Genomic DNA, 9,860 nt, shown 5'->3' on the forward strand with positions numbered 1-9,860 from the left:
ATCAAATTGTTTTTCAGGTGCTTGTGTTAAAAAAATAGTACATTGTTTATGACACACAGTTGTAGGGTCATTCTACGTTTTTCACCTTCACCTAAGCAAACAGAAGACCTGTCTTGAAGAAGCAGCAGGTTATTTTCAGATTTACTTTAATGGAGAGCCTCAATGATAAATGCCTTCTAGAAGACTTGCAGCCCCACCACTGCAACAGAACTGATAGAGGAGTACAGAAAACCAAATATTTACAGAGTAGCTTTGTTTTGGGTAGAGGCTGGATATGCAGCATTTGAGTTGTTTTAGGTGTGGTAAGCCTGATGTGAACACTGAGGAAGTATGAATCGTGAAAAAACGAGCAGCACTGTGGCTAGTTTATTCATCGTCTATGGTAAGAGAACAGAATTCCACACCCTCATTAACAGCATGGTGCTATGTCGTCTGTGTTGAGAAGTATGCTGTGGTTAGGGTTTTGTGGGGGGGTTGGGTTTTTGTTTTTTTTAATATGGCATGCAGTTAAACAACGAGGGATTTGAGATACGTGTTCAGCAAAGGGCCACCATGACAGGCTGGGGGCCAAGGCCCAGGTGCAGTGGCAGAGGCTGAGGGACCTGGGCTGGCTCAGCCTGGAGCAGAGGCAGGGTTGGGGGGACCTAACAGCAGCTCCCCCGTGTCTGGGAGGAACTTAGTGAGAAGATGGAGCCAGGCTTTTCACCGTGGTGCGTGGCTAGAGGGTGAGAGGCAACAGGCATGAGTTGAAACAAGAAGTTCATATGGGTGTAAGGAAAAACTTCACCATGAAGATGGGTGAGCGGGGTTGCTCACAGAGGCTGTGCAGCCTTGGAGGACTTCAGGACCTTACTGGGTAAAGTCCTGAGCAGCCTGGTCTGGTCTCATGGCTATTCCTGCTCACAGCAGGGGGTTGGATTAGAAATCTTCCAAGTTTCTTCTGACCTCAGTTTTCCAGTGAATCCTGTATATTGGCACGTGTGGTGATAGCGGGTTGCTTGATTGAAGCAAGAAGGACTCTGGAAGGGGTGATGGGAGAAGTGTTTTTATTGCATGATCAATGTCAGTAAGAGGTTTGTCATGTATCGCAATATACTTACATAGTTTTGAACTGTGGGCAATTTTTACATTAGTTTCAGAGATCCCTGTGAGAACCACTACCCCCACGGAGTTCAAAACCGCTGCATTTAAACTTGCCTTGAAAAACTATTGCAGGGGCCACCCTGAGAGCAGCTCACACTGGTAAGCTGTTTCTCATCGGATTTGCTCCGTAGAAACTTGGTGTATGAGATGTAGCACCAATAAAACACAATTCACATCATCCATTCAAACAAAGAAGCTGAAAGGCTATTTCGGGTCCATTAGACACATTCAAATCCAGAGTGGCCTCCCTGCATCCACTGAAAACTCGGTCCTGTCGTTTTGCTCCTTCATCTGTAAGTGCACATGCAGCCCACGCAAGGTGATGGTGGTACTGTTCAGTATTAATGTATTGAAGTAATAGTGGGAATCTTTCCAGTGCATCAAGTGGATTTTGAATCTAAATTAAAGCACGCACTCAGCTTTTACTGGAAAATAGACAGAAAATCCCGGTGATTCTCTGATTTGTCTCATAGCCCTGTACCGTACAGTGTGCAGCATTCAGCTGTTCGGCCAGTCAGGCTAACGGAGGTCTCTCGCCTTTTCTTTCATGTCCCATTGATTCATCTCTGTAAACCCGCCTGCTGTGAGATTTTTGGGGGGAGGGACTGTTTGAGGGGCCAGTGTTTCATCAGACTGATGATTGCAGATTCTGCGTATAGGTTTCCCCGACAGAGAGTGGAGGCAGAATTGCTCTGAGTGTGCTTTGTTTCAGATGCTGAGTTTTTTGTTACTGAGGCTTTTTAATGGAAGGGGTTATGAACGGTCACGTATGTATTATTTGAAACCTATAGTTTACTTGTCAGCTGTTGATTAAAAGTGTTGTAATTTGGTGTATAGCTATGTTTTCTATAGCAGGATAGGAAAATTCCATGTTTCCAGATGATATAAATCATCAGGACTTCATTGCCTTCAGATCAGTGGATTTCTGTGGATTTTCACTGGGTGAAATATGGCCTTTAAGAAGCAACCTTACCCAGCTTTTTCACCTCTACCTTTCCCCTCAAAAATCTGTCCACCCCCATCTCAACGATTGCAGATCTGGCAATTTCCACATGGAAGCTTTTGCTCAGTGCAGTACAGTTCAGGGCTTGTCCACAGAAGGTGTTTTCCCCGTAGCTGGCATGATGGCAGAAAATGAGACTCTGGTGTTGGTACACATTCATAGTATTTAATATAGTCAGTATTTAAAATTTCTTTAGGGTCTTAGTATTACTGATCTAAAAATGCTTCATCTGAATAGGCTTATTAAAATCAATAGGGCTCTTCACACACTTAACCTAAATTATTTGTCTAGTTCTTCTTAAAACGGGGAGGAGCTGTGTCTCCAAGTCAATGGATGAAGGCTGTTAGAGAGTACGTTGTTGTGAAATTGCTGTCTATTTAAAAAGATGCTACTGATGTTTGCTCTGAGAGCTTTACTTACTACAGACAAACTTAATCTAGGGAAAGCTTAACTGTTACCACTGTAATGTGCAGCCTTTATGTTTTAACACATTTTTAAAAGGCCTTTCAGTGTGGATATACTGCAGTTTTCCCTCTGTTTTACAGGTACTGTGAACAAGGGCACTGAACCCAAAGATCCATATCCCAGTCCAAGAAAGATTATGGCTGAACCAGACTACATAGACGATGACAATCCTGAATTAATTAGACCTCAGAAATTAATTAATCCTGTGAAGTCATCTCGGAATCATCAAGATCTCCATAGAGAGCTGCTTATGAATCAGAAAAGGTAAGAGTCTAAAAATCACTTCTGCTACCTCCTGCCCCAAACCAAACCCACACACAGCTTTAGTTTTAGTTTCATCAAAACGACATTTTACCCCAAACCCAGCAGATAGTCTTTGTTGATTCAGATCCTGTAGATGAAAAGACTCTGATTCTTAGCCATGGCATTTATTTCTGTTTGAATCTCCGTTGCTCTGCAAAAGCTTGCTGTAAAAGACTTCTCATTTTGCTTTTGTGAATACTCACAAAGGGGCAGTTTCAAGAGGAAGCAGTTCAGTTCTGCCCTGTCAGATTTCACATTGGTTACCTGGGCAGTGTAATTTGTCTTGAACTCTTAACAAGTTATCAAGTATTTGACAAAACTCTGCAGTTACCAGCAGGATGATAAAATCTGTGGGTTTTCACCATTCCCAGCGCACTGAGTTTATGGGGCCACTTCTAAATCAAAGAAATCATGTATTTTGTTTCACATGAAACTGTTTTCTACTTACTTGATCTTTGTTGCAATGCAGTGTGATAGTCTGACGCCTGCTCCGCTGCTGCACAAGTGTTTCTTTGTATGTTATGCAAATGCTGCTTCCTCCCTTCTGGGATGGGATGCACAGCTGTTGGTCTATATATTGCTTTTAAAGATGTAAATAGCTAGAACTTGATTTCATCAACTTCAGAGACACAGGCACTTGGCCCAGAAATAGCTGAAGTTCTGTTACCGAATCTCTTCAGCAACGGAGGACTCATTTAGAACACATGCTGAGAAAATAGCCACCAGACTGCATGGTGGAAGAAAAGCCACCAAGCCTGTTTGATGCTCCTCCAGTTAAGCAAACAGAAACTAACTAAACTGTGATATAAATTAGTGATTTGGTGCGTTGAAGCCACCTAAAATGGACTTTCTGAAGGCAAGGGTGTGGGGATCCACGAAACAGAAGTGGAAGAACAGTATTTCAGAGTGCATTTGAGAATAAAGTTGCTGGAAGCAGCCATTCAGGCTTTTTGAGACCCAGGACCTTGATAAAGGAGAGGAGGAGGCTGTTGCTTTGGCTATTGCAGCACAGTTGGATTTGTCTATTTGGCAGGAAGAGTCACATTATGAACATTTCTCTTTTTTTTTTTTTTTTTCCCCTGCTCTGGCAGGGTAGTATTTTGAGGGGAGAAGGGGTCTTTTCTATGTGTAATAGCAAAATCCCCACAAATACTAGGCTTAGATACTTAATTCTAAATGAATTGCATACACAATGCAGCATTTCTGTAGTGGTGAAGAAGTAGAAATCTTTTACAGAATGCCAAGTGAATTGGAAGAAACTGGCCTAAATAGGTGTTTGTCCTATTTTTTGTTAATGGGATTAAACATCAAAGACAGTTCCTAGCACCAAGAAGTTGATAGTCATTGAAAGAAAGATAGTTGAAGTTTCCCGACTTATGATCTTATTCTAAAGGATGTGGAGACTGCAATAAATTAAGGCTATTTATTCTTTTAAGTTTATGAAAGCATAAAGAACTTTTAACTAGTATGGAGTTCTTTTCTTCTAGGAGAATATCCTATTACACAGAGGAGTTGTGCAGCCCTCAATACCCGCTCTTCCCTTATTGTGATTTTGATTAGCTGCAGCTGTTAATTTCAGAGTCGTATTTATTGGTGCAGAAATGAAATACTTCGAGGGTTTCCACCAGCAGAAAAACTGGTATATTTGAGAAGAGGTTTAGTCTTCTGTGCTTCATGCCACTGTACTAGCTCTGATATGAGGCTTTTCGGTAGTGTAGATACTAGGCCTGTGTTCTGCTTTGTTACTGCGAACTGTCATGTGTATGGAAGACTTTTAGTGCTTTTATGGAAGTCTGCCTAACATGCACTTTATTTTGTTGTGAAGACTCAGTGTAGGCACCAGCAGCTTCACTTTTTGACCAGTCAGCTCTGAACAGCCGTTTCTGGCTCTCAGAAGATACCAGCCAGTGCTGGTCCGACCGTTCTCCATGCCTGCTGCGAGCAGCATCTCTTGGGTCTTGAACTGATGTAGTTACTTACTTACAGAGATGATAGTTGTTTTGGGCAAAGAAAGATGCAGGTAGTGATACCTCAAGGCACTGGTCACTTATCTTAAAACTATTTTTACTTACTGGGAGTCAGCCTCAGCTCTGCAGAGTATTGGTCCTGTCCCTCCTGGAGGTTTTACCCCTGTCAGCTCTAACTTATGTTATAGCACACTTTGCTTCCTCTGTATCAAAAATTTAGGGTTTTTTATTTAACCAGAACAATCACTAGGAGGTGTTACAAGACCCCCAGTAGCTGCCTGTTTGTTGCTTTTCCTTTTTACGTATGAGAATGGAAATAGGATTGACATTGTGGTTGTTCTGTAACAGGTCTGATGACCAACCCCACTTGATTAGGCTGAGATTGTATTTACTTGTATCTTCTGCAGGTCCCCTTTATTATAGCTACAGCACATCTAAATCAGCCTCGTGCCGCTGCTTTGTTACGGCGCAACCTTACTGAAAAAAACCAGGAATGAGTAACGTTACTTAGCAGCTTGCCTCTGGTTCGTGGCTGCCTTGATTGCTAATTGCCAACATGGAAGTTTCCATTAATTCAGCTCTCGCTGATCTAGTAGTAGCAGTAATGAAAAATCACTCCAGCTTTTCTCTGCCTAAGTTTTATGTGTTAAAATGTAATTAAAATAGCATTAAACATAAAATATGAACACAATCTTGTAGCTTCTGTTGCATTCAGGCCATGAGAAATAGGCTGTTGCTAAATATTTGATTTTGCTATCATGGTATTTACAGGGATAGAGTGTTGCATAATATATGGAGTCGTTCATAGATGTCACCATTAAAATGGCATTTTAATGTATTACTGGACATGCTGTCAGATATACATACTATGGAAGAATTGGGCAACCACAGATTATAACCACAGATAGCAACTAGGGAAGGGTAAAACCACTCTTTCTGAAAGCTTATTCAGATTGTTGAATTTTTTAAAGTTGAAATAAAAAATGGTTGATGTTAAATTTAATGCTGGCTATTTTCACATAATAGTCTTCACAGGGAAGATGACAATAACAACGGCAAATTTCGGATCTTTCTGCTCTGACTTAAGGGACGCTAGTATCTGAATAACAGGGGAAGCTTTGAATCTTATCACAACAAATTTTGAAAACATCATAGTGTAACAGAGATAAAAGAAACAGCTGAAGTCACCAAAATAAGTAGGAGCGATTGTGCATCTCTGTGTGCCTGTATAAATAAAGTCATGCATCTTCCCAAAGAGTAAGCTTTCTCATTTTAGAGTAGCTGGCTTGGAAAGCAATTTGTGCTGAACAGGCTTGAAACATTCAGTTGATGTAGTACCTAAAGACGTGTGAGAGGGAGAATCCTCCAGCCTTTGTCTGGTCTCCAAGGTGACTGCAACTTTTTTTATTCTGGATTTTTGTTGTCTTCGCCTCTTTGTGATTTTGAGTGTAGCCTGGGAGCTCTCACTGGAAATAGCTTCACAGCCAGGCGTGGGTAAAGCTCTCACATTTTCAAGGAAGGGCAGAATCCACAATTTCCAGGAGCAATGTGACAAAGTCCAGAGGGAGACCACTTTTTGGTTCTGTCCTTGCAAACTTCTGTGGGCACGGTACCCTGGACAGGACTGTCTGAACACAGTCTCTCCAGGTTATCAGCCAGCAAGGGAAGTCTCTGTGTCCAAAATTTGTTTCCAGCTCTGCTAGAGTCTTGATTTTTGATGTTTTTATTTTTAATCTGTTCTTCTGGAATTGAGAGAATAGAGGGAAGACTAAAGATGAAAGCAAAAATAGTGAATTATCCAGAAATACTGGCACATATGTTAAAGGGAAATATCCTCAGTAATAATATGTCTTAAATTCTAGTTTAGGGGTTTGGCTAGAAACCAGGCAAATGTCTGCATGCTTTTTCCTTTTAACTAATGTTTTATATTCCAATATATCTAAATAGGCAACTACTTGACTTTAGAAAACCTGCCTACAATTCTGTGTGAATTAAAACTGATCCCTTTCTTCCCTGTTTCCTCCACCACCTCCACTCATCCTGTTTAATTTGAAGGGGTCTTGCACCTCAGAACAAACCAGAGCTACAGAAGGTGATGGAAAAAAGGAAACGAGATCAAGTTATTAAGCAACAAAAAGAAGAGGAAGCACAAAAGAAGAAATCAGACCTGGAAATAGAGCTACTGAAACGGCAGCAGAAACTGGAGCAGGTAAGATGGGGAATAACACTGCCTTTACTTATCTACATCCCAGCCACTCACCTGAGGCTCCTTTTGTAGTCAGGAAAGAAGCAGCAGCTGATTTTTGGCATGTTTCCTGTCATCAAATGCAGACTTTCTTTTAGGATCAGTCAAATCACACTCTGTAACTACCTGTTTGTTGTCATTGACTGTATAGGAACTGCATATGGTGTCTACCTTTGGCCAAATGAATCCTGCACCAGACAACAGGAATGTGTGTGGAGCACTGACCTTATTTAGCCGTTGAAACTGTGGTGAATTAGTCAACTTTTGCAATCTTAACTATTAAGAGATGATCCTCTAAGAACGGCTGTTAGGCTGCAGCGCATCAAAACGAGATGCTTAATGAATTAAAAAAATCAATTGATTCTTTCTCCCGAGTTATATAAGAAACTAGGTGACTTCAAAAACATCTTTTGTAGCCTGAAAACGTATGAGCCCTTTGGCATTTTCAAATGAAGGAAAAGACCCTCAGACCCTGAGTATGGAGATGATGTGGAGTTGAATTTCACCGTAGTGAAGCTTACTGCTAGGCACAGGGCCAGCCAGACATCTCTGTGTCTCTTAAGGCACTTCGTGTACCTGCGAAGAAATATCTCTGCAGTGAAACACCTCATCAAAGAAGTCACTATGCATCAAGCATTGTGTTTATTTTTACATAAATGAATGCTTTAAAACAGTATCTCCTGTTTTTCTCAACGGAAATCAATTAAGCCAGATAATTACTCTATAGAAAATGAGGTGTAATCCAGTCATTATCTGGGGGTTTTATTATAGGGGTTTTTTTTAATTAAGCTTAGAAATATTTTTGGAGGGAAATATTTTTGTATTTTTAGGTGTATCATCCTGTCACTTTTCCTTTCTGCTCTTGAGGGCCCAGCTTGAAATGGTTCAGCTTGTGGGAGGATTTGATTTCAAACTGAGCCATCAAAGGACCTATGTAGAATAGAAAATTCTGTTAGAAGAGGAAAAGCCTGCCCATTGCAAACAATGTTGTGGCTTTGTAAACATCGTAGGAATGGCATTAATTGACAATACAACTCATGGAGGAACGTTGTCATGATTTACTGTAACAAGGCATGTCCCTTGCCAGTGAACCAGAGACAAAGGAGACATTATTTAGGTGAGCTGTACGTGGTCCCCATTAATCAGGGAGACCTTGGTCTGTTTAAAAAAAAAAAAAAAGAAAAAAAAAAGCTCCTTTCAGGAGCTTTTGTTAGTTTTCTAAAGGGTTGAGGGTTGTTTCTTCCTTTCTGCTGACTTACTTGCCTTCACTGAGGATTGCTAGGCAATCTGTGTTCTGTGTGGTGTGTAAGCTGTGTTCTGTGTGAGCACTGTGTCTGCCTTGCCCCATAGAGCAGAGCATCTAACCCCACGTGGTAATTTCAAGTGTCTGCATGGGCAGGAGCTCCAACTGGGTTAAAAATGTCAGTGAATGGGCTCTCAAAAATGAACAACTAAGAGCCAAGGAGGATTTTTTTTTTTTTAATTCTTTTTTGTGATAGATGAAATGGATAGACCCAAAGAGGTTCCAGTTAGATACAGAAATCCGTACCTAGACACTCAGCAATAAATTCTGCAAGTGTGTTCAGTAGTCACTGTTTACATGTATTCTCCCCCAGGGCATATTTGTCCTTGTCTTGTTGTAAAAGACAGAGTAGGGAATTATTATTGTTTCTTTAATGAAGATGTCCAAGAATTTCTTCAAAAATGCTTCATCTCGTTCTTGTACTGGGCTTGCAGGGGTTTTGTCCATCTGGCAAAGGTGGACATCTTGAATGAGCTAGAGCCAAGAAGAGCTTTGAAAAGATTTCTGAGAACAGATACTCCCAAAGAAATGCAACTTCATCTTTTCCATGAGAGAAAGAAAGGAAGCAGCATAAAGAGTTTTGCATGGGCAGTTACTGAAACCTTTAGTGTTTTGTCCTGTATTTTGATGATTGTTTTGTATACCTTTTATCTTTTTACATGTGATTCCCTTTTAAGATGGAACTGGAGCAACAGAAGATACAGGAGGAGCAGGAAAATGCACCCGAATTTGTCAAAGTCAAGGGCAACTTGAGGAGGACGGTCCAGGAAGCAACAGAAGCACCAGACTCCTAGAGCCAGCGCCTGTTAAGACTTCCAGCTTTCCTGCAGAGAGGCTTTTGCAAGTTGTCTCAGATTTGCCCCTCAAGAGGGAAAATAACAGCATCCAGCTGACACGTACTGAAGATGAGATTTTTAATTCCTGGGACATGTGGATTAAAAAGACAGTACCGTAAACAGGTTGACTTGCCAAATGCAGTCCTGAGATCAATGGATAAGGAGTCTGTTTGTCAGTCCAGTGACATGGACCAGTCTGACTTTCTTACTCAGAAATTTTAACCAGGGATAGAGAAACTCCTTCAGTGTTGCACTGCTTTATCTCTTGTGATCCTAGTTTAGTGGAGATACACAGATTATATTTTCCTTTAAAACAGAACAAAAATCATCCTGTGATATCTTATGAAGTTTTGCTGTGCAGGTAGATTCCCTCCATCTAGACCTACAGCCTCTCTGTATCCCACAATAATTTTTGTTTGGTTGGAATTTTTATCAAATCTGGGAGGATATGAGGTATGTTGATCACTGCTGCCCGTCCCCACTAGGACAGGCAGATGTGGGCAAGATGAAAACACTTAAAATTCACCAGCAGTGAAAAGTTAGGCAGCCTTAAAGCCCATTTCTCCCTGTTTGGCATGTAGAATTTGGGCTAAGA

General features: G+C 41.1%; 1 protein-coding gene across 1 annotated transcript; it reads left to right on the forward strand.

Annotated features, from left to right (window-relative positions):
* Nucleotides 1-2,747: 2,747 nt before the first annotated feature.
* Nucleotides 2,748-9,328, forward strand: FAM107B (family with sequence similarity 107 member B). Its single transcript, XM_009960602.2, has 3 exons — nucleotides 2,748-2,875; nucleotides 6,937-7,090; nucleotides 9,107-9,328. Exons 1-3 carry the CDS (start codon nucleotides 2,748-2,750, stop codon nucleotides 9,221-9,223), a joined length of 399 nt encoding a protein of 132 aa, XP_009958904.1. The 3' UTR covers nucleotides 9,224-9,328.
* The last annotated feature ends 532 nt before the right edge of the window (nucleotides 9,329-9,860 follow it).

The sequence above is a fragment of the Leptosomus discolor genome, chromosome 1 (genome assembly GCF_034619465.1).
Source record: "Leptosomus discolor isolate bLepDis1 chromosome 1, bLepDis1.hap2, whole genome shotgun sequence".
In the NCBI taxonomy this organism is placed as follows: domain Eukaryota; kingdom Metazoa; phylum Chordata; class Aves; order Leptosomiformes; family Leptosomidae; genus Leptosomus; species Leptosomus discolor.